This window comes from Stylophora pistillata, chromosome 8, assembly GCF_964205215.1.
Source record: "Stylophora pistillata chromosome 8, jaStyPist1.2, whole genome shotgun sequence".
Lineage (NCBI taxonomy): Eukaryota > Metazoa > Cnidaria > Anthozoa > Scleractinia > Pocilloporidae > Stylophora > Stylophora pistillata.
This window is the reverse complement of record NC_142526.1, coordinates 14114878-14140530: the sequence shown is the minus strand read 5'-3', so window position 1 is coordinate 14140530 and position 25653 is coordinate 14114878. Positions and strand designations below refer to the sequence as shown.

At 41.0% G+C, this 25653-nt stretch overlaps 3 protein-coding genes and 1 pseudogene across 3 annotated transcripts; 1 reads left to right on the top strand and 3 right to left on the bottom strand.

The window, feature by feature from the left end:
• Positions 1-4211: 4211 nt before the first annotated feature.
• On the bottom strand, positions 4212-5914 carry LOC148725134 (uncharacterized; annotated as a pseudogene).
• On the top strand, positions 5817-11307 carry LOC148725133 (uncharacterized). Its single transcript, XM_088730231.1, has 3 exons — positions 5817-9817; positions 10115-10213; positions 10726-11307. The coding sequence occupies exons 1-3, from the start codon at positions 9686-9688 to the stop codon at positions 11014-11016; spliced, it is 522 nt and encodes a 173-aa protein (XP_088586357.1). The 5' UTR covers positions 5817-9685; the 3' UTR covers positions 11017-11307.
• Positions 10936-15135, bottom strand: LOC148725132 (uncharacterized). Its single transcript, XM_088730230.1, has 2 exons — positions 13140-15135; positions 10936-12603 (listed from the first exon to the last, which is right to left on the bottom strand). The coding sequence occupies exons 1-2, from the start codon at positions 15023-15025 to the stop codon at positions 11784-11786; spliced, it is 2706 nt and encodes a 901-aa protein (XP_088586356.1). The 5' UTR covers positions 15026-15135; the 3' UTR covers positions 10936-11783.
• On the bottom strand, positions 15075-17545 carry LOC148725131 (zinc finger protein 862-like). The gene has a single exon (XM_088730259.1). It carries the CDS (start codon positions 17253-17255, stop codon positions 15075-15077), a length of 2181 nt encoding a protein of 726 aa, XP_088586385.1. The 5' UTR covers positions 17256-17545.
• Between the last annotated feature and the right edge of the window lie 8108 nt (positions 17546-25653).

The following is a 25653-nucleotide window of genomic DNA, read 5'->3' as shown; positions in this document are numbered from 1 at the left end:
TTTAAAGTTTAGCATGGTGGGTGTCAAGAGTTGGTCTGTGGTCGGGAGTGTGGTTCTGGTGCGTCGTAAGAGCATGTGTTGGGCTGGTGAGTAGGTGTAACCTTGAGGCGGGGTGTTCCTGTATATCAGCATGGTGCTGTGGAAGTCTTCAGCCTTTTTTAGCATGGATTCTGTGACTTTAATGGCAGCCTCTGCTCTTCTGTTACCCTTAGGATGGTACGGAGATGATGTAGTATGTTTAAACCCGTATTCGACAGAGAACTGCCTGTAGTCTTCACACTGATAAACTGTGGTCTGTTATCAGTGTGGCACATTGCTGGGACACGGTATCTTGCGAAGTGAGCTTTGGTTTTGTTGATGACCGTTGAGGAAAGGGTAGTCGAATTTGTCTACCTCGATCCAGTCAGAGAAGTGGCAGACAGTCACCAAGTATCTTTGCGTTTCCAGCTCACAGAGATCTTGACTGACAATTTGCCAGGGGCCTGTTGGTATTGGTAAGGATTTTTTTGGTTCCTTTGGTGCAGAGTGGCCATATTGGGTGCAAGTACTACACGCATCACACATGTCTTGGATGGACTTTCTTACCGTGTAGATGAGACTAAAGACAATGATACGTATGCGTGTGAGTAGTAACTATAATTATATCTATATATTTTTTTTATATATTTTGCTGTATTTCTTAAATGTTAATTATACTTGGAGATACTAGCTCTCTTAAGCTAATCTAAATCTGAGTTTAAGGTAAAGGTAAAGACTGTTTATGAGCCTAGTGGCCCATTGGGCCGGTGCTCTACTCCGGTTTCTGTAGCATGAAGCAACTAGGAGTATTTCTACTCCCCCCTGGATGGGATGCCAGTCCATCGCAGGGTTACCCCCAGCATTAAATTGCCGGTACCCATTTAAACACCTCGGTGGAGAGAGGCACTGTGAAAGTAAAGTGTCTCGCCTAAGAACATAACTCAATGTCCCAGCCGGGGCTCGAACCTGGACCACTCGATGTGGAGTTGAGTGCACCAACCATGAGGCCACCGTGCCTCCACAAATCCGAGTTTAAATAAAGTTATATGTATGTATGTATGTACTGGCCATCCTCAGTTTTGTTGTGTGGTCTTCTTCTCCTAAGCAGCATCTGCAGCCTAGAGGTTTTTATTCAGCGGTTTCTCAAAATTTCTCCTTAAACTAAGCAAGGATCAACAGTGCAAGTGGCAATTTGGCACACACATTTCCTCTTGACCATTGTGTGTGCTTAACGGAGATCTGGTCATGGAAAATTTACTTTTAGAGCTACTTGAGATTTCATTCATTCAGAGATCATGGACTGCAGCTGCTTTAAGCCTTGCTTTAAGCTAAAACTAACACATCTTCTGTTCAAATTTCTCAAATGACTGCAGAGTGTGCACTTATCTGCAGCTGACTTTGTGTAAGAGAACATCTTAAAAGTAAACTAGAAACAGTTGTATGCAGACTTGATATATAAACTATCAAAAAAAGATTATTATATAAAAACATGGATACAGAATGGAAATGCTAGATTCTAACAATGTAAATGAGAATTAAAATCATAAAGATTGCCATTAGCCTTCAAAAATAACACTACTGGGAGAGTGGCCGAAGGGATTACATAACAGAGGATTGGAAAGACTGTCTTCTCTCTTTTGTGTCTGGTCATATCATTGTAACAAGTTAAAGAACAAACATTGGTTGCATCTTCAGCAAATGCATTTTGCAACTACAAAGATCTGACAGAAATCTACCTAACTTTTCCAAGTATTATTTTAAATAACATATAGTAAACACCGGTGTATAAACTGTGCTACAGCCACAGTTTGGCAGATCAATTTTTGAAAGAAAGGTTTTGAAAAGAGCTCAAAATAAATCAGAAGTGGAGTCTTGATTAAGTTCCTTTGTATTAGTCACATCATTGACTGTACACTCATTAATCTTGAAAACTGAAAGTAATAGCTCTAATAGTATGGACATCATATCTACTGACTTAAACTTGTGTTTGATCTTACCCTGGTATTTTTCAAGCACTGTCAGATTCTCAGTTTTAGATAAAGCAACAGGAAATACCCGGATATTTGATCAGGAGAAGGGCTATGGACACAAGTAACTTTTTCTTCTTATGGTAAATTATTTAAGTGTGGCATGTTTTCCCACTATTAGACCACCGTTGACCTGTTCAGCTGTAGAAGACATTGTAAACAGATTTGCAGTTAAAATGAGATTCCCTGCTGGTTGAAAGGTTTGTTATTGAGGAAAGTTTAATGCCACTTATGAGCAAAAATGGCTCTTTTAGGAGCCACCAAAGGTGCAAAAGCAATGATCAAAGTGGCCCTAAAACAAGAGTGTTTTCCTGAAACATGTTTTTCAACAGACAGGTGTGAAACTCACTGGAAACCTATACTATATATGTAGAATGCTCTTCAGTCATACTTTAAGTCAACAGACAGGTGTGAAACTCACTGGAAACTTATACTATGTATGTAGAATGCTCTTCAGTTATACTTTGAGTCAAAGTCGTCACAATGCCAGAGTTCTGAATGGCCTTCATGCATTGGAGGAGAGCTGATGGCAGATGGTGCTTCAGTTGTTGTTTGATTTCTTTCTGAAGTGATGTATCGTTCTGTACAATCCTCTCGATAGAGACAGCAGAGTCTTCTCCAAATTCATGTAGTGTTGAAAATGGGAATCTGGTATCAATCAGCCTTTAATGAGGCTTTATAGGCACTTGAGGTAAGGAAATCTAGCCTACGATTATCAGCACAATAGCTTGGAGGCCTTTTAATAACTTGATTTGAAAGGGAAATGGCCCATGAACTTGTAAGCATCTTGGTCAACATACACCAATATGTGTGTATAAAAGAGTTGTGTAGCTATAAAGAACATAATTCTCTATATGGCAAGATCCTAGACTCAATTCACCAATATTATGATGGAACAATATACATGATTTTTCATTGAGAAAAATCGATGGAAAAGTGAACTACATTTTAGTAGAATTGAATGCAAATAAGACACCAATGGATGGTAACATTGACTATTAAAAGTAATATCGGTAAGACATGTTCTGTAATTGTTGAATGACAATTTTGATTGTTTCTTGCTATGAGATGATGGAAGATTAATAGAATACTTAAAAAATATTATATGCAAACTGATTGATACTAAAGTTATCCCTGAATGACACAAAGTGATAGTAGTTATCAACTATGTTGCTTTTATACATGGAAACGTGTTCTTGTGCAAGACTGGGTGGCCTCAAAACATCATCCTTTCTCTTACTCTTTCTGATGTTTCCTGTCCATGGTACAGTTCTAAATAGAGTACTAAAGTGTGACGTCACGCTGTCATGATGACCAAAATTTGGGTCTAAACAAAACTAAGATTAAAAGATGGGTGCCGTATTCAATTGTGGTGTCATAGGTTTTCCACTAAACAGCTTGGTATTTTGGACTTTGTATTCCAAAGAATCAAGTGGGAATAAGTGGGAAGAATTTTCTTTTTGGCAAGTACTCTTTCATTACAAAATAAGCTGTTGAAAAGGCTTTCTCTAAGACTGATATTTCGGTTTCTTTTTTCTCAACAAACTCTTTGTGGAAAACAGACATTCTTGAGATCATCTCTGCTTCTAAAGCACTCTTATGATGCCCTGACTTTCTGTGTGTTTCAATAGCATCTGACTTGAATCGGTCAGACGCTACTTCAGAAAATGTCAGTTTTGTTGTGGGGATTTGTAACTCCATTTTTTTACAAATGATACAAAACATTCCTTCCCCAGCAAAGCCACCAGTTGTCGATTTTTTCCACCCAGTCATGGTTAAACTTCTTAGGCTTGACTCTTTGCAATTCCTGCTCAGTGAGTTTTGAACATTTGTTGAAAGAGGTATAGTAGTTGTGAAGTTACCTTGAGTGAAAGACTCTTTAATCAATGCTTCACACTGTACCTGTGGCAACAGAGGATGGATGTTTGTGCTTTCAGCTGTTTTGTCTCCTTCATCAACACATGCTGCTGAATTACTCGTAAGGGGAATCGCTGGTGTCTGTCGATCGCTGTTACCGGCAGTTTTCTCACTTTCTGACATTTAGGAAAGAAGAGAAAGTGACTTTATTCTGTTCAAGTTAACAATGTAATAGTACCAAATGAGAAGTGCTTCAATAAAAAGGATTTTTTTTCCTAATACTCGATCATATCCTCACTATAGGACAAGTACATGCACATATTTGTTATAGTCTCACATAGAAGACACAACATACCATAATATGTTTTATAATTTTTCATGCAGAGCTCTAGGTAGCATGCATTATGATTTCACCAGAAGTGCCCCAAATTGGTGAGGCTGATTCATAGGCTTGTAAACTGCAATGCAATTAATCATTATTAGATATTCTACCATTTAACTGAAAAAGCTTAAAGTTCTCCCTCAATAATTTTGGGGAAGAGATGTTTTAGTTAGAAATCCTTTAGTTCTTGGATCCTAACCTCTCAACCATCATCCCGCTGGATTTCGAGAGCAATGAAGTCTTTCAAGGTCCAAACAATAAAGAAGCATTTCTTTCTCTTAGTAAAATATATGTGCCCTTGGACTTGGTGCCAGTAAACATGGTCACATTTCAAAACAGTTTTCCCATCCCTTTTTTCTAAGCAAAAGTCATTTGACTTCAAAGCCTCCTCAATAGTCAGGTCTTGCTGGGTGTAGGGACACTTGACTTCAAGTACACTATAATCACCAACCAATCCATCTGGGGATGCACCTAGGACACCTGACTCATGCAACCACACCCCTGTTTCCACTATGGCCAAGCCAGTCCTCATTGTAAATGCTTTAATGGCTTCAGGTTCATTAGTGTCCCCCCACTGGACAGCTTTTACTCTGGAAAGGTCGTATTCGCCAAGAAGATGCTCTTAATCAAGGAAGGGGTAACACGCTTAGCATTTAGAACTGACCCAAAATTGCTTGCTGTCAATCGACCCTTCCTGATCATTTGCCAAGAGGGATTGTCCCTTTGTCCTGAAGTGAGGCGACTTACATCTTCAATTGTCTTCCAGTCGACTTTGACCTTCTCCAGGAAATACTGCCGTTGTACTCCAGCGCCTTGCAGTTGCAAAAATTCCTCTTGGAAGATCACGTCATCCACAGTAGCAACTGGCAATGAACCAGACTGGTTTTCAGGTTCAGGGCTCATGAGCCAGTATAAACCGGTAAATTTACCATAGTTCTTCAACTTCTGAAAAAGGTCGCTGCATTCTTGGCAAGTCGGGTCTCTCAAAAGAGCCCTATATCCGGGTTTTGCTGGCGGGAACATTTCTTGCACTGATGGGAGCAGCACGTTTGTGGCCTTACGCTTTCTCCACTGGCATTCAACATCAGTTCGACTAAGGACATAAAGGCCATGAATAAACAAAGCAGCAGCATGACTACACTTAAACTTTCCTCTCGGGCATTGACAGTCCGTTGACTTGATGTTCTTTTCTTCATCTAAATAAATCAAAAGAAGTGGTAAAACCAGATGTTATTTTACGAACTGAAAGGCATCTGTGAGTGGGTTAAGTAAGAGTGGCGAAACATCGGCTGTATTTAGACTTTGATATCACAATTACGGCTTTCTATGAAATAACTGTCCACTGAAAACGTTATTTAGACGACAAAGGTAATGGACACATGAATTGTGCACAAGAACATGTTTAAGAATGAATCAAACGTACTACAACATATGGCAGAACGTGTCGATTACTCACCATCACTTTGTAGACTATTTTCTTCATGCTGGCATGAACCGCTCCCCGAATCACGCCATTGTTATGGAAAAAACTTTCAATATGATTAGATTGATAGTGATTTTGACCTCTGGTTAAAGATTTTTGCTCATCTGCGAAAAAAGAAGCCAACGATGATATAGAGAGCGCTGCCATGTTGGCTCCTGGCCGTTTTGTTTAGACCTAAGTTGTTTGGCTGCCTAGAAACATGACGTAACAACTTTAGAACTCTATATGGGCTCTTTTGGATCAAGTTCTCTGGGGACCATCCTTACCAATGCAACACTTGAGATCTCTGACAACTTCGATTCCTTAAAGAAAAGATAGCAGTGCACTCTCGAGTGACATCCTTAATCATCTCACCCTGAACTTGATACATAGGCTTTGCTGGACCTCTGCTTCTTCCCTCTTCTTTCTGCATGCCTGGTAAACTATCACATTTGATCCCCTCAATTTTTAGAGGAATTTAACTGATTTTTATGGAAACTGACATTCCTTCATTCTTGCAAGATTGTTAATTGTTCTTTGGACATATTCCCTGATGACTGGAAATGTGCTAAAGTTACTCATTTATTTAAACAGGGAAGTTTGAGTGATATGAACAATTACCATCCCATTTCGGTTATATTTCCCTTTAAATTGCATGAACTGGGTTGTATTTGTGCTCAAAGTTGCTTTTCTTTTTGTGTCCATTTAGACAAAGCATTCTTCGATGGTCAACATCTAAGTAGAACCAAGCATCTCCTAATGGTCATTGTAGTGTATTGACTGCAGGCTAGAATGTTATTTTATGAAACGGTTTATTTGTTGATCTCCAAGTTTTACAACCGTGCCGAGCTCTGCTCTCTCTCTCACTTACTAACTGGGAAATTACATGATTGACAGGTAACAAAACGACAACCGGAAGTGGACACTACATTCCTCCCCACCTTGCAATATATATATATAAGCTATACCGAAACTACAACGAAATATAAAACCGACTCTGAGCATCTAGTGCAGAGTGAACAAACATATGAAAACGTCCCTCATTGGGTTTCAAGAGGTCTTAGACAAAGTCCTTGAGGTATGCAGGAGGTCGTCTGTGTCTCTGCGGGTTGCGGCGGGGTCCACACTCGACAGGTTTTGACAGCGTACTCTCCTTAGCATCAATAGGCAGAGCTGGGGGAGTTCAGCTGTCATGCACAGGTCCGCCAACTGTAACCTGGACGTCTGGCTCCAGCTTCTTGAAGAACGAAGAGTTTCGGGTGATGTTTTTCCCCCCGCCCTTGGCAGTAATCATCGTACCCTTCCGGCGAGTGATGACATAGGGTTCAGGACGATAAGGTGTTCTGGAATTAATTCCGGAGGGGTCACGCCTTATTAGAACTTGTACACTTTATAGGCTACATTAGTCTTTGGCTTGAAGTGGTTTGTGAGAGCCATGATTGTTTTTCCGAGCGGGTCTTCGTCTGCTCCTGCAATAGCGTCGGGCAGCATTTCAACAATATCTTTGACCTCTTTGCTTGCATAGTGTAACAGAAGAGCCTGCTGTCGCTTCTTGTTGGTCACATTCAACGCCACAATAAGGTTGGGGAACCGTGCGATGTACTTTTTCCACCCAGTGCCAAGTGTTCCTTGGTTTTGAGAAAGGTCGAATGAGGGAAACGGTGGTAGGGGTTGCTCATGGCTGCGTAAGCTGTCGGCTTTAGTTGGGTTGTTTTGATTCTGTGTTCCTATTGGCTTGAGTGGACTTCCGTTGATTCAGTGTTGCTTTTAATCACTCGTCGCCAGTGTAGTGTATTGACTGCACGCTAGAATGTTATTTTACGAAATGGTTTATTTGTTGAACTCCAAGTTTTACAACCGTGCTGAGCTCTACTCTCTCTCACTTACTAACTGGGAAATTACATGATTGACGAGTAACAAAACGACAACCGGAAGTAGTCACTACAGTCATGTTTATCGCAAAGTCTACTTGGCATGCCCACTTTTCTGCTTTAGCAGGTTTTCATGATTAGGATAAAAGAATCCATGGACAAGTCAGATCAGGAGTGCAACTGTTACCAATGCAAATCAGCCAAAAGGTTGAAGGCCTGCTGGTCTCCAATCAGTTATTTTCCAAAACAGCAGTCTTATTTCTAGAGGCCACATCTTCAAAGGAATAGAAAGCATCTTCATTAATGCATAATGCTTTTGAGAATCTCCTTCCTCTGCTCAATTACTTCACTTGTTGAGAGAGAGTGAATCTCCAAGCGATACAATCTTGTAATACTGCCGTGCAAACATGCTTGGAGCCATGATATTATCTGCTAAAGGTATCCCTTGTTGGAGCGTTAAGATACCTATTGTTCTTTGAGACCTTTAGACCTTTACATCCTGTGTATCAATACATTCCTCCCACAGGGGGTGTGGACAAAATTTACCCTGTGGCCTACCCTATGGCCTACCGGTGGTCAGATTTTTAAAAGCATAGCATTGCTGCAAACCTTTAGACGTTGCCCTGGGGACTATCTTACCAACGACTTTCTTCTGCTGTTCTTGCGGACAAATAAATATCCGATAAATATCAGCTGTATTGTATATCTGCCAGTGGACTGGGTTCCACTTTCTGTCAGAAAGCTTACAGGATGCCTGGGGAGGATTCAGACGCAATGTATGTAAAGTAATAAATATTTTTATTTTAAGAAGTGCCAAATAATCTAGTGTGGCAAATCCGGCAGTGATATGAAGGTGTGGACACAACCTGGCCTAGGCCATGGCCTACCCTGTGGCCTACCGGTGGTCAGATTTTTAAAAACATAAAAAATAAAATCAGTACGAGTTGAATGAGTACGCTGGCGTACAATTCTATGTCACTAAAAGGTATACTAAAAAGTCACTAACACAATTTTCAATGCTCGAGGGAATAACACAAAGCAAATAATGAGTGCAAATAATGCGTGCTCTAAATGAGTGCTCTAAAGCACTCAGCCTCGAAACATCCTAACTCTTTCCTCCTTACCTGGGCACTCAACCATAATGGTAGGTTAAGGGGGAGGGGAGAGGATGGGCCAATATAGCGTGGTCACTGAGGATATAAAAAATGGCGGTCTTTACGATACAGGCTGTCAGTTTGATAGCATATAGTGGAGCACAAGTGTAAAAATGTAAAGAACGGTGTTATATGGGACAAAATGTTCAGGTAAGAAAATGCAAACAGTACGAGCCAGGCCAATTTTTAACTGCCTCTTTACTACTGTAGAGTATTAAATTCGCAACAAGCACCCCGGGACACGCAGGCATCGCCGTCATAAACATTCACAAACTTTACTTGCTTTTCTTAATGAAGTGTTCATGGTAGCATAACAATACAAGTGGCGTATTAGCTGTTCTCTGTGCAACAGGAAGTTCATTTGGGATACTATATAATTATTGCATGACATTGTTTCAAAAAGATAAAACACACATACTAATCAGTGCTCGAAACTAACTTTTTGAAATGGTTTTCCCGGGACAAGTAGTAGGAAATTTTCAGTAGTCCTGGAAGGAATCTAACTAGTCCCATATATTTTTTTGAATCATTCACTCAGAAGTATACGCAGTTACATCTATCTTCCAAGGAAAATGATGGACCTGAAATTGTCAGTACCATGATATCTTATCTATCCACAGTAATATAAATAGTTTTGAAATAAAGGATAACTAGAAAATCAACATTGTGAGGTGTTTTCATCTGTCACTGTCCCTTAAACTTTAATCCAAGAAGTTAGGTCGGCGAGGCAAATTTCCCTTTCGTAAACGGTCGTTGCCATTTGAAACGGTCGATGCCATTTCTCGGAACGGTCGTTGCCATTGAAAACGGTCGATGCCATTTCTCAAACTAGCCGAGCAGACGACAGCCCTCGTGAATAGCTCGTACGCTGTTGGCACGCTCGGACGTCACTTCCGGGCAGTGTTGCTTATAAGATGGCGGAGCAATCCACGTGCGCGAGAGTTGAGCCAGCTGAAACAGAACGAACCCATTCTTCTTGTGCAGAAACAAAAAAAAAATCAGTTAAGAAGCCAACGGGGTGGAACTCCTTTATGCAGTCAGTTGCGGTGAGTTTGTTTTGTATTTCCCGAAATATTCAATCATTTTCAGGCTGGATAAAGTGCTTGTTCAAATAGTCTAAAACATGTTGTTTCCCTTACATCCTTTACATCCGATTACAAGTGATTAAGATTAAGTGATCAGAAATATCAGTGAAAAATAAACCGCATCTAAAATTTTCGTTTATGTCATTAACAAATATCTTATCTGTAAGTGTTGCACTTGTATTCATTATTCTTGTAGGCCTTGAAATTACATTCGATATAAGCTGATATAGTTTCCTCGTACTTTGTATCATTCCACAGCCAGATGTCAAGGAACAACTTGGAAAGGGGGCGGGAATCGGGCAGGTTTCCAAAGTGGTTGGCAATATGTGGAAGAAATTGCCGACAGACAGACGAAAGGTTAGTTATAAACTTCTAACATTGTGAATGTTTGTGTATTAACCCTGCCCCATTTCAGTGGACTGCTGTGTGGTTTACGTGGCTAACTTTGTAAGGACCGAGAGTGTAAATGTTCTCGTCAAACTTTCCAATTAAAAGTATTTTAGGTTATGAATGTTGATCTTGAATCAAGCTGGGACCTCAAGCTCAATGTCAATTTTGTAATATAATGTTCAGACTTGTTATTTTTCCAGACAGAACTCTTAAATATACCTTGGGGATAGCAAGGCCCATTATAATGTACCAATTAATTTAACTTAAATTTTAATCAGAAATAACCTACATGTGGCGGATCCAGGTTTTGAGGAAAGGGGGGGAGGCAAGGGGGTATTATCCTCAAAAAATTATGATAGAGGGTGAACAAAACTGTCTTTGCAATCTAGTTTATATAAAAAATAGGGGGGATCAAAAATACACGATTGTTCCCTAATATATTTCCCCCCTTTTAAAATATCATGCTATGATCTTCATAGGACTGGAAAGATAAAGCACAGAGCTTGAGGGAAGACCTTGATATGGGAATAGCAGAGATAAAAAAATGTCCAACCTGCAGCACCCAGTTCACAAGGGAGAAGGACTTCAAATACCACCAGAAAGGTTGTCATGAGTGCATTTGCGAGGAATGCAATGAATCGTTTGACCATGAGCAAAAGCTAAAGAGGCATAAAGACAAGAAACATAAAGACAGCAACAAGTGTGATCATTGTCAAAAGACTTTTGCAGAGAAACGAAATCTTATAAGACACCAAAAGTCACATGCTTAATTAACCTATCCTGCATTTAGTGATTTTAACTGGAGATGATTTGAAAGGAATATTGGATCAATCTATAATACATAATTGTTTTTGTTTTTAAATTATTATTATCGATTTTTGAAATTAATTGTGGTCATTGCAGCACATGTACATCATGTTACTGTTCAAACCAAATTTTAAATCATTACAATGTTGTGTTAGACTTTAACAAGAAAGAATGAATGAAAACTTATTTACAATTTCAAACCTTCAATCTTTTCAAAGTTTTACGTTTGTACAGCTTAATCTTCAGATAGACCACCCCCCCCCCCCCCCCCACTTTTTGGGTGAAATAACTGGAGGCCCAGGCCTTAATTTACCTGAGTATTAGTTAGCGCCCCATGTGAATCAATGGCTGAATTTTGCTTATAATTTTCCTCAATCAGGATATCAGCAAACAAACCTTCATACCCACAAGGTACTATACGGTTGTATGGCATTGTACCAATTATCTGAACCCATGGAAGAATCCATAAGTTCTGGCACATGTACATCATGTTACTGTTCAAACCAAATTTTAAATCATTACAAATGTTGTGTTAGACTTTAACAGGAAAGAATGAATTAAAACTTATTTACAATGTCAAAACCTCAATCTTTTTAATAACCTTGTTGTTCAGGGGCAGATCCAAGAAGAGAGGTTTTTAATCTAGGCAATTTGCCTTAAGTGAATTTCCCTCTATGTTAAACATTATGCAAACATTCCATTGTTTATTCACTAAGATTTCTCTGTTTTCCTATTTTTTCCTTTGCATGTGCTTTGTCTTGGATTTCATAGTATGGGACCCAGACTTCTTACTACTTTTAGTGTTTGTTTGTACTGCTTTAGCCAAGTCATGGGTGCGCTTCCTCTTGGAGGTTGGTTCTTGTAGTTGTACTGGTCGCCCTTTTGATACAACCTGATGGCTTCCACTACCACACTTTCGTTTTCTGTTGGGCTGGACTCGGATCTTTTTTCCATTTCCGGTTTTTTTCACCTCACTGGACCCGAAAGAAAAAAGAGCGCTTGCCAAATTAGAATGCATAGATCTAGCAGCGGTTAAGGATGTTACCCTTTTTGCAAACCTGATTACACCTTTAGCCAAATTAAGGTCTCTTGAGCTTTGGAGCTTTTGAATTATTTTTTCACAAGAGTTTCTCAACAATTGTTCAGCATTTGCAATGGAATCATCCTCATCATCATCATTGCTCTGAGTTGGTTCAGTGGAATGTTCATCCTCATCATCATTGCTCTGAATTAGTTCAGCAGTTGAGCAGTTTGGCCCTTGTTGTGCTGTTTCCATACTAGTGGATGCCTCTGTTACAAAACCATTAGAACCATCAGTTTGTGATGTTTGTCCAGCATCACTAGAGCGTAATGGCTTATAGCAAGCAACAGGAAGTGTCTTTCCTATTGCTAGCCAGGCCAATTTCTGCCTCTCATGTGGGTTACTGACTGGAATAAAGTTTATGCAGTCTGCTAGATTTGCCACCCACAGGACATACTGGTGTTTGCATGGGCTCCCGTTTTTACCAACCGTGCAGGTACATATCCCAAGAGTCATGTCCACTGTATAACTGACAAAGAACCAATGAGACAATTCATAAATATCTCAATACAACTGGAATTTTTGTTTTTTCAATCTGTAATAGATACATTCTAGACCTTCAACTGGTTGATCCACTAAGATATTAATAGAAATATTCCTAACAGCAGAGTAAGGACTTGCTCTTACTCTGCTATAAAAAACTCAACACCCTGCCAAGAAGGGAAATTACTAAAGGTACCCCACCCCCTGGACAATATATTACTCATGTTTTGGTCTTCCTTATGCTAAATCAACATCCTTGGAATGCAGCATATGGATGAACTGCAGGAATTACATGTATCTCATATGTTATGCATGTTATGTCCCTATGTTTTATGTATTTTTGCTCCAAAGGGGAGGAGCCTAGAAACACTGCCCCCTCCCCCCCCTGCACTGCTTCCCCTATCAAGATAATTTGAATCAGACAGTGGGGGAAAGATAGGAAAATAATGCCCACCCACACATGCCCTCTTGTACCATCAGAGCATTATGCTATTGTGACGGCTAAGAAAAAACACTACTGACCTGTGACTGCTATCTGAAGAGCTTCCAACTTTGAATACATTATTGCCAAAGTTCTCCACAGTTGAGAGGTAGGCATCAAGATCTTTTTTATCGGGGACTTTAAACCCTGTGCTTCCGTTTTTCCCTTTGCCAAAGAAACGATGTCTGTACACGCCATCAAAACTCCCATCAGCAATACTAAGGAGCTTATTCTTGTAGTGATCTTCTAAATCAATAGTCAGCTTGTCTAGAAGCCCAACAACATTGTACTCTTTAGTGCGCTGCAGAATTACATCCTTAAGAACCAAAAACTGAGCCTCAGCAAAATTGTTGGTGTGGTTACCTCTAACAAGCAGTTCAGTTCTAAAGCATAGAGCAAAAGATTCTTTGTCATTGTATAGATTTTGCAAATAGCTGACTAGATCTGGGTATTTCTTGCAACGGCCATCATTCAAAAGTTCACTGAAGCAGTTCTCAAAATCTTGTTTTGTCTCGGCATACAAGGACCTCTTGAAAAGGGTGAGAAAATAGGGTCTATCTGCTTGGCTGATACTGTTCTTGCTCTCGTGAAGCCATCTCCAAAGTTGTTGGAGCATGTGGAAGATGCAAAGAAGTAAAACAGATGTTGGCCAAACAGACTTCAGAGCATTTCTTTCCTCTTTACAGTTGTCTGTAAGGATGGCTTGGGGGCCTTGTTCCCGACCACGATCATTGAATGCATACTCTGGTAAACAGGACCGAAACATTTCAAAGCCCTGTTTAAGTGTACGCTCCTGCTCATCACTGGTGATCAAGATGCCAAGTGGAAGTGCTCCAGACACATTGTTTGTGCACATTAAAAACACTTTAAGATTGTGCTCTTCTGTATTAGAAGTAGCATCAACAAAAACCATCTCACCAGACTGCTGCACTTCCTTGTGTACACGGTTCATGAGAGGTGTTACAATAGCAATTATAAGAGGCGTATTATCACCTTCATATATCTGGTAACAAGTAGTAGCTTCAGGGTTGTCTTTCTTGTATTGTTCAAGCCTTTCGGCAAGTCTTTCAAACATCATAACGCCCTGTCCACCATACCTATCCTTACCAAATTGCGTGTAGAGGTAACTAAAGTCCCTTTTTCTTGGCATAACTGCCCGATTGGCCTTTTTCCTGTGAAATTCCAATTCATCCTGACATGATTCTTTGAGTTCTTTCAAGTACTGTTGCCTTGCGGTTGCTGGTGTATGCCCACTTTCAAACAGCTTCAAAACCCTTTCTGTGCACTCAGGAGAAAGGTCACGGAAATTAGAGGTCTCCAGAGTTTCAAGTGAATGGTTGTGGTCCCACTCTATGTCCACAGAACAACATCCCTCGCTGTCTATTTTGACTATCATCTGAAAGGGGCAATTGGTGTTCTTTACTCTGGCAGATGGATTCAAGTACAATTTCTGCTGTGGATCTTTACTTGGACTCCAGTTGCGAGTGTTGTGTTGACATCTATAGTAGTTTTGCAACACATAGCCGCTTGTTGGTGCCTTCTTTGTCTTTAACTTCACTGAGATGCTGTTTATCACTTCATATTCGGATATCCATTGCTCCAGGTTTTCTTTCGTTATATCTTCGGTCAAAAAGTGCACTTTGAACTTTTCTCCATTTCCTGAAATTGCCTTCAGGTAGTAAAATGAATCATCTGGAAGCGAAGCCAGAAAACTCTCCTTTGTAATTTGGGTCGATTCAAAAGATTTTCTTTTCGATTCGACTTCTTTTATAGCTGAAGATATTAGATCTTTGAGAAAATTGTCGGGTTTGTCCGCCATTTTGATTTGATAAAAATCGCGATGGTTTGTGGGAAAGCTAGTCTGCATTGCTCTAATTGTCACGCATGTCGTCGGAGAGAGTCGGAAATATCGGTTCCTTCTTGGCATCGACCTTTACGATGGCATCGACCGTCATGAGAAATGGCATCGACCGTTTTCAATGGCAACGACCGTTCCGAGAAATGGCATCGACCGTTTCAAATGGCAACGACCGTTTACGAAAGGGAAATTTGCGTCGGCGAGCCCTCTGTGATTCTTGCACCCAGTGAATAATGGCTTTCTCAGCAACAAATTCTTCTGGACTGGGACCATTCAGACAAATGTTCATTAAGTGGTCGACTGTGGACACGTCAAGGGAATTTCTGTATTCAGTCTTAAGTCTTGACATACAAGAAAAACCCCTTTCACAACAAGAGGTTGAAACAGCCATGGTAAAGCTTATCTCCACGAGCATAAGCACATGTGAGAACTGTGCATGGTTTACTTTGTATATTTGGTTCCAGAAGACTTGCTTTGTCAGGGTTTCCATGGCCCTGGTATTCAAGGCATGTAGTTTCAAGGATAGCCATTCGTCTTTTGCCTCATCAATATCAAAGTCATTTCTGTTCAGCACATCTCTGTAGTGATTGGCCAGGACCACAACATCCTCCTCACCATACATTCCTAGCTGATCCCTTGTTCTTGGCCATGAATTGTGATCTGTAATCACAGCTGCTGCTTTCAGAACAGGAGAGCAGAAACTCTCAAACCTTTGCTGCACAAATCTCCTTGAATCACTGAGAATATTTTCCCTGTTTCTAGCAAATGTTTCTGTATCATTCTCTGCTCTCTTGAGATTCACATCCTGAAATACTTCTCCATCACCAACTTTTTCTTGGAATGACTGCAAATGCCTACCTCCACGTCTGGCCATGTTATGCAGGGCAAGGTCAACCCTGTCTAGTTCATGTTTCACATCTGATACTGCAACTTCATTTCTCTGGAAGACAAGGGAGACTTTGGATATTTCAAAAGCAATATCCCACAACAAATGCAAGTACTGTAAAAATCTGTAGCTAGTCAGTTTTTTGTAGACATTTTTCGCTCTTCCTTGCATCTCAGCAGAAGAATCATTTGCTTCTGCTGTATGAGCAAAGTGTGCAACTATCACCTTGTAGTTTTTCCCAACTAATACTTCAATTGCTCGTAAAAAGTGTGGTACCCATCTGGTCCCATCAGCCTTTGTAGGTTTTCCCACATTGACCTCCATAGCATCTGCAAGCTCCTTCAGTTCTCTTACTGCCTTGGCAGAGTACCTGTAGTGTTTCCAACAGCCAGTAAGCACTTCTTTCACCTGTTTCATGACCTCACATGACTTGACTGTGTCAGCAAAAGCTAGTTCCAATTTATGAGCAACACAGTGGATTCCAATTACATGTGGAACTTGGGCTTGCAACATTGCCACAACACCACCTAGTCTACCTATCATGACTGAAGCACCATCTGTACCGGTAGAAATAAGCTTTTCTTTCCAGTGCTCATCTTTTTCGTCCATCACTGTTTCAATGGCATGAAGAATTCCAGGTGCTTTTGCACTAGGAACCTCTTTCAGTCCCACATAAAATGTTATGGTTTCTGCTGATGGCAAAGCACATCTCACATAAACAATTTCCTCCTCAGTCACACTAAAATCTGTGCTTCCATCCGCCAATACAGACAGAAATCGTGCATTCTTAATAATAGCTGCTTGTTCTTCTTTCATGACCTGGGATATATGCTTACAAAATTCTTTACATCCATGATCATTTCTATATGTTTGTCCTAACACAAGTCCATTTTTAGTTTGAAGAGAACACAAATGAGGAAAACTGGAAAAAGGCATCTTGAGATAGCATACGTAGTAGGCTGTATTAAACAGCTTTTCCATCTTTGCAACAGTATCTTTCTCTAGTCTTAGCAATTCAGCATCGATTGTCCCTTTTCTTGCACCTTTGGTTTTAGCAACTTTAGCATCCACACTCAATACATGTCCTGCAGATCTTTCATGAGATCTTAGCCCGTCCAGCTGAAAATTTTGACTCCCGCAACAAAACGAAGACTGCTTGTTTTTGCTGTTTGGAAAATGTAGGCAATATTGGCAGAACATTTTCCCTGACTCATCATCGTACATCAACCACGCAAATTCCTTTCTCCATGCTTCCTTAAAAGCCCTTTCCTTTTTGGCTTTTTTAGCTTTTGGCTCAGAATCTTCACAGTCTGTTGTTGTTGAAGCTTCTTTATTTTTGCTTGTACTTTGCTTTGTATTTTGCTCTGTTCCTCTGAAATAGCCAAGCAAAGAAAAACAACGGCGAGCGGCCATGATGCGAATCAATTTCCCGCCATGCTGCTATCTACTGCGCATGCTAGGAAGTCTTTGCTCGAACCAGTTCCTCTCCATTTTCAAAATGGCGTCACGGCATGCCCCTTTGCACGTTCGTAAATAAAGACAAAGCACACATTTAATGGATGTTTTTATTGACTTAAAATTCGTAAAATACAAAGCAGATAAAAACAAGAAACTGCCTACTCGTCCAAAGGTAAGAGTAATCGTAATTCTCACTCGTCCAATGGTACATTTTACTCGTTTTTGACGAGTGAACGACCGTTAGTTTCGAGCACTGCTAATTGAGAAATTTAGCAATCTGTTTAATATTTTTCTTCTTTTTTTAAATTGCAATTTAAACGTCCCAAGGTTAGTTAATGATTAATTATTGGCTTGTTCCTCGAAAACGATAATAATAATCTTTCTTAACTGTAACTAGAGCATAGATGATGCTAATCATCCTTACTTATGCAAAAAATATTAACACAGACAAACGCTAATTTTGAGTCGTTTAAGCAATTTACCTTTGTAATGGCTTGTCTCGAAAACAGGTGACATAGTTGACTTCTTAACACTGTTTACCACCTTTTCTGATTGTATTGTATTGATGATTGGACTTGAGGGAAGGGAGTGGATAAGTTCTTCATCCTTTGGTGAAATATCAAGAAAATCTACGAACTTCTAGGAATATGAAAATATCTATATGTACCACAACCATTATTGGGGAAATTAGATTCCATCACTACGAGTACTTTTAGCTTTTGAGCATTTCCACTCTTGATTTAATACTAATTATTACGAAATCGAAAATGGAAATTTGCCTTGTAAATGAGCTCCATTAAAAATAGGGCTCACAAGGTTTCAAACTTTTGTCTAATCTTACATTATTTATACTAGTTTGAACTGTGCAATCAAGTGGAACGGTTTCATAATAAATGAGACTCTTGTCACCCCATGAAAGTGTATGCTTTTAAGTATTAGGCCCTGTTTACATTGGAAGAGGGTGCCCCTAGGGGATAGGGTTACCCTACTTGGTAGGTTTGAAGATACCGAGCGTTTACATGGTAATTTGAAACCCTAGGGGTGAGGGCTGACACTATAGCCAGGTCACCCAGCAAGGAAAACAACCAAAATGACGGCGGGAGATAAAGTTTTGGCGGTTAATTTGATTCTTTTTGGATAGTTGCTGGACATTTTCGACGTTCTCCGCAGAATTCTCGGTTCCCAAAAGACTATCAACATCTTCTCCATTATCTTTCGAGTCAGGAACGAGTTTTGTAAGCTGGTAACAGCGAAAATATTCACCTGGTTTGTAGCTAACACTAGCTGTGGATGCTGTTCCACTGTCCGCCATTTTGTTTCGCTGAGATGCCTGCGCTGTGTGTCAGCGGTATGACTGGACATAGCTCTACCCCTAGGGATAGCCCTAGGTTTTGCGTTTACATGGGCTAATGGCGGCAAAACTCGTCCCTACACAGTAGGGTCACCCTACCCCTAGGGTCATCCTACCTCACATGTAAACACGCAGTATAATTACAATAGAGAAGGGTCACCCTACTAGCTATGGTAACCCTACTATGTAGGGGCACCCTCACTCATGTAAACAGGCCCTTAAGATGACAGGCTACTCAACCTATCCTTAATGAAACTGAGTTGATGGGCAAAGAGAGTGTAAGAAATACACATCTGAACATGTCAAAGCCAGGATTCCGGCCAACTAAGCAATTGCGATACACATGAAAATGCTTGTTCTCAAATGTCTTTTTATGGAGTTTGTGCTTCACAATCCAAACATAATCATGCTCTTTGTGGTGAACACAGAACAGCTCGTCCAAGTCATCCTTGGTGTACTCATCAGGACCATCCTTCAAATCTCCTTCACAGCCTGCACACTTGCGTACTTTCCCTTTGATTTCAATTAACTTGAAGGGCGTGGTTGTTGTGGGACTAACAGAGGGCTTTGGAGGTATGCTCTTCCTTATGGTCATGCGCAAATCTGATGTGGCAACAGCTGAGTATTCTTGTGTAGTGACAGTGTTGGCCAGAGCATCACCGAGAGTGTTACTGCATGATGCCATTGTTTTCATCACATCAGGCGACTTCTTGCGTTGTCTGGTCTGATGATTGGGATTCTTTTTTCCTGCTGCTTTGTTAACGGAAAATACGTATGATGCACGATCCTCGCAGTAGAGAGCGCTATTTATGCAAGAGCGAAAATCAGACCTGAAAAAAATCAGGCCTGTACGGTATGACGTAACAAGCACAAAGAATGGACCAAGTTGGAAGGTAACGTTAGCGTACAGGAGAGACTTGTGCCCGTCAATATCATTACAACAAAAGTTAGCAATATCTGCTACTTGTTCGTCGGTAAACAAGATGACCTTTGGAGAACCGTCATCTAATGAGTACGCGCGAATGAATTTTTCTCCCGTTTGTGACTGTTCTTTCATCTTTTCAGTGATTTGAAAAATTGGATCCTTAACCCATTAACGTCCAGTGCGCCCGTATGCGCCCATGGGGACCCACACCCTTTCTACGCCCTGTGACGTCATCAATTTTAACTCTGGAGCACGAATTCCAGCATGTACTTGAACGGGTTGAAAATATCTTGCAGACGATACCAGAATGAGTGCAATTGAGTGGAGGAGATTGGAGAAATAGCCAAAAAACCGTGTCACTTTGACCGGAAAATCTGCACGAAGATCGTGTTTCACTACCCACCTACCTTTCCGAGCATGTGCTTTGAAAATAATGAGTAGTTTCTGAAAAATCTCTACACCAAAATGAAGCCTACTCAATTTCCAGCAAGTGAGGAGAAACTTTAGGCAAGGAGAGGGGAAAAAAAGGGAAGGAGAAAGAGAGAAAAGTAGAAGTCGTAAGTGGGGCGTGCCCGAGATTTCCAGGCCGCCATTTTACATTTGGATCGAAAGGCCGTCGAGTGCACGAGCTGTCAAGTGGTTTTTGGTAAGTTCGAGCTTTTAAAACCCCAACAGTGACCCGAAATCTGCTGGACTAGCTTCAAAACACAGTTTTCCACAAAAGCTGCGGCCATTAATGGGTTAACTGCTTTGCGTGGCTGACACTCAACTTTCAGGTACTTGGCTTGTCTTTCATTGCGAGGTAACTGACCACCAGACTTGCAGTTTTTAAGGCCCCCGACGTCCTCTTCTACTTGGTAAACAACTCTCTTCAATCCACCTTTATATCTGCTTAAAGCATCCTTCATCTTTGTCACTGTGCTCCTGTGTGTTCTGAGGTAGGGTTTAGTTTAGTTTATTGAGATTTGCCACTGAAAAATATAGTTTACAAGTAAATACAGGAACAGAGACACGCAATAAATAAACAAAAATATAATGGCAGGAGAAAAATACAGGGTGAGCCCCAATTGACATTTGTCCCCTTACAAAATACAAAGAATAAAAAAATATAGGTTACACATGCACTTATGTACTTTGTCTACAGAATAAAATAATTTGCCGACCACCTGTGACACTTGGTTAGGGCAGAGTATAAAACGTGAGCTTTTCTGTGTAAAACCGCTTAACTAAGGCTTTAAAGTTATGTAAAGAGCTTGCTTGCTTAATGTTGCTCGGTAAATCGTTCCATAATTTAATTGTGTGAGGAAAGAAAGAGTTTGTAAAATACCACTGAGTATGAGTAAATAAAGGGCGGATGTTTGCGGGATGATGACGTTGGGTTGCGTATGTATGGTTGGCAGGAAGCAGAAGATGGTCAAAGCTAGCGTTGATAAGACCTGGCCTAATTTTGTATAAAATGACAAGATCATGGACTTCTCTTCTGAATTCAAGCGGAAGTAGGCTAAGAGTTTTCAGTCCCGCAGTGTAGCTGATTTCCCTATCTGGGTTCCCTATCTGGGTAGTTTTGTATAAATTTAGTAGCCCTTCGTTGTATATTTTCGATTAGCCTACGCTGCTTTTGGATCCTTAACCCATTAACGTCCAGTGCGCCCGTATGCGCCCATGGGGACCCACACCCTTTCTACGCCCTGTGACGTCATCAATTTTAACTCTGGAGCACGAATTCCAGCATGTACTTGAACGGGTTGAAAATATCTTGCAGACGATACCAGAATGAGCGCAATTGAGTGGAGGAGATTGGAGAAATAGCCAAAAAACCGTGTCACTTTGACCGGAAAATCTGCACGAAGATCGTGTTTCACTACCCACCTACCTTTCCGAGCATGTGCTTTGAAAATAATGAGTAGTTTCTGAAAAATCTCTACACCAAAATGAAGCCTACTCAATTTCCAGCAAGTGAGGAGAAACTTTAGGCAAGGAGAGGGGAAAAAAAGGGAAGGAGAAAGAGAGAAAAGTAGAAGTCGTAAGTGGGGCGTGCCCGAGATTTCCAGGCCGCCATTTTACATTTGGATCGAAAGGCCGTCGAGTGCACGAGCTGTCAAGTGGTTTTTGGTAAGTTCGAGCTTTTAAAACCCCAACAGTGACCCGAAATCTGCTGGACTAGCTTCAAAACACAGTTTTCCACAAAAGCTGCGGCCATTAATGGGTTAACTGCTTTGCGTGGCTGACACTCAACTTTCAAGTACTTGGCTTGTCTTTCATTGCGAGGTAACTGACCACCAGACTTGCAGTTTTTAAGGCCCCCGACGTCCTCTTCTACTTGGTAAACAACTCTCTTCAATCCACCTTTATATCTGCTTAAAGCATCCTTCATCTTTGTCACTGTGCTCCTGTGTGTTCTGAGGTAGGGTTTAGTTTAGTTTATTGAGATTTGCCACTGAAAAATATAGTTTACAAGTAAATACAGGAACAGAGACACGCAATAAATAAACAAAAATATAATGGCAGGAGAAAAATACAGGGTGAGCCCCAATTGACATTTGTCCCCTTACAAAATACAAAGAATAAAAAATATAGGTTACACATGCACTTATGTACTTTGTCTACAGAATAAAATAATTTGCCGACCAACTGTGACACTTGGTTAGGGCAGAGTATAAAACGTGAGCTTTTCTGTGTAAAACCGCTTAACTAAGGCTTTAAAGTTATGTAAAGAGCTTGCTTGCTTAATGTTGCTCGGTAAATCGTTCCATAATTTAATTGTGTGAGGAAAGAAAGAGTTTGTAAAATACCACTGAGTATGAGTAAATAAAGGGCGGATGTTTGCGGGATGATGACGTTGGGTTGCGTATGTATGGTTGGCAGGAAGCAGAAGATGGTCAAAGCTAGCGTTGATAAGACCTGGCCTAATTTTGTATAAAATGACAAGATCATGGACTTCTCTTCTGAATTCAAGCGGAAGTAGGCTAAGAGTTTTCAGTCCCGCAGTGTAGCTGATTTCCCTATCTGGGTTCCCTATCTGGGTAGTTTTGTATAAATTTAGTAGCCCTTCGTTGTATATTTTCGATTAGCCTACGCTGCTTTGCTGTGTAAGGAGACCATACAGAGAATACGTACTCGACGATTGGGCGAACTAACGCAGTGTACATCATTTTCTTAGGATATTAATATTACGCCTGTTTTCAGACACTTACAAATTCTGGAGATACGAGAAAACAAATGATTACTTGTGAATATCATAAAAAGTGAACTTCATGTGGCAGTCATCGGGTGGTTTTCGACAATCTTCGGGAGACTGTAGGAAATATTTGGCGACCTCCCCTAATCGTTGAAGATCTTCGGAATTTATCCCGGGTTTGCTTTTTGTCAGACCCCTCCCTCCCCCCTCACCACCTTAAAATAATCCACTCCAAAATCTCTAATCCTGGAAATGTCGCCACAAAAATTCTAAGCCCAAAACTGTCATCAGATGGCTTTTTGAATCCCAAAAGCCGGTCTTCGTAAATGACTGTCACTAATATAACTGAGTACCCCCTCCCTCCCCTAGAAACATACCAAGCTGAATGAGTGAATTTAATCAAAACTTACAGTGGTCTAAAGGGGACTGTGAGTGCGTTCTTAAAAACATATGAGATTATATAACGCTTTGAAGTAACTTACTTTACTTCTCCCTTCCTTTGGTTACCGTTTCCTTTTTTCGTTGGTGATTCAAGATCATCTAATCGCGCTACTATCTCCTCCACGCTAAAGTAGGATAGTATTTAGTATTTATATTTGTAACCTTTTCTCACAAACATCTTGCTTATAATATTTTGAAAACCAGTATTTGAACGTCTTCCAGAATTCAAGAGCCAATGAAAACCGGAGGAAGCTTACAGTATTTTCCCTAAAATATGCCAATTCAGGGAAACTACAACCATTCATTGCTATATATGTTCCCACAGTATTACTACACGCGCAGTTGATTATGTTCATTCAAGGATGGAGAGGCACATTGAACTGATAGTTCCAACCACAGCTTCCAGAGTTATCGTTTTAGTGAAAATATAAGGAATTCCAAAACCTCAGCTGAACTTACTTACTTACATCTTCATTTAAAAATGTGTGCAAATAGTTACATTCATGCTCAGACTACCAGATGTTATTACATTAAGGATGATGTAAGCAATGCGAAAACGTAATATCTTCTTTTACAATGCTGCAACATTTGATTAACATTCAGAATACTGCCGGATTTGCTACACTAGATTATTTGGCACTTCTTAAAATGAAAATATTTATTACTTTACATACCTCACATCCGAATCCTCCCCAGGCATCCTGTAAGCTTTCTGACACTCCCCAGATATCCTGTAAGCTTTCTGACAGAAAGTGGAACCCAGTCCACTGGCAGATATACAACTCATATTTATCGGATATTTATATGTCCGTAAGAGCAGCAGAAGAAAGTCGTTGGTAAGATAGTCCCCAGGGCAACGTTAACAGGTTTGCAGCAATGCTATGCTTTTAAAATCTGACCACTGGTAGGCCATAGGATAGGCCATAGGTTTAATAGACTAAAGCGGCCATGCTAGTGAGTAAACTACAAGGGCCCCGTAACCGGGCCTCCATTGTCCCAGCATGCAGTGGGCCTAGGACCCAGTCCTAACGTACGATACTATATTCCCCCCTTGCTTACACACAGTTTCAGGGGAGAGGCACACAAGAAAGAAAAAGGTAACACAACAGACATACAAAAAGGAAGAAAATTATAACAAAACTCGTAACGAAAGAAGTCAATGTTTCAGATCCATTATGGACCGGGAACAGTTCTCTAACTTCAGCCTCACAGCTGACAGTCTGGGTAGTTTTGCTTTAAATATGTGTCTGGGTCTTTTTGGTGCCTCTCACTTCAACTCGGTCCCTGACCCCAAGCAGGTGGTGCGGCTGCCCTGTCTGAGAGGGCATCCTTGGCTGGGATGGATTCTTCAGCCACCGTCTCAATCATGTTTTTGTCGGTCTGCTCCAAACCAGGCGGCCCACCTTCTCTTGTGCTTAGTGGTGACTCGTTGAGATGCTTCACTAAGCTTTTCGGACTGGACCACCTGTGGGCCTCTTCGTTCGATCTGAAAGGAACTTGCTTAAAGTGGGCTGTGGTCCTTGTGATGGAACTGCCATCAGGCCTTTCGGCTATCACCCTGGTGCCTTTCCTGCACTGCATCTGCAGTAGCTCTGCCTCAGGCGGGTATGGCCTTGTTGATTGCCTCCCTTCAGACTAGCACAGAGTCTCCCACCTGTATGTCAGAGGATTTGACATATCTCTTGTTGTCTGCGTACCCTTTCATTTGCATTTTCCTCTCTAAATCTCTTTGAAACAGTTCTTCAAAGTTATGCTCACGAGTAACAACTCCGATGGGAAGTCTGGTGCGGAACTTGCGACCGGGATATATCAGATCTGCGGGAGCAATTTTAGTGGTGCAGTGAGGAGTCGCTCTGTAGGCACACAGAAATCTGTATATCTCCTGCTTGAAATTCGATCCAGTGAACTTGCTTACTTGGTACAGCTTTTTCAGTACTCTCATGAACTGCTCAGCTTCTGCATTAGCCTGCGGGTTCAGTGGCGTCTTTCGCTCATGACGAAAGCCCAAGTACTTGCCAAAGTCGCAGAAGTCCTAGCTGCTGAACGGAGGTCCGTTGTCACTGCTCACCGACACTGGTATGCCCAACGAGGCAAAAGTTTTATCCATTTTGGGTATCACCGCCCTGGTGCTGGTGGAGGTGACCAGTTCCACTTTCACCCATCTGGACTGCTTGCACACCGTAACCAGCGGATACTCTCCAGTATGTATGGGGCCCCAAAAGTCTACAGCAACCTCTTTTCAATGCTCACTGGGTATGGGTGTCATGTGTAATGGCTTCCGTTCCGGTGACACGTTCACTACCTGGCACGGGTGGCATTGCTGAATGTGCACCTCAACCATTTTCTCTAGCCCAGGAAACCACACTGTGTGGTACGCAGATATTTCTTGGTCTTGGTGATACCTTGGTGGCCCTTGTGCGCTAGTTTGACTACTTTGTTCCGCAGTATCCTGGGAACT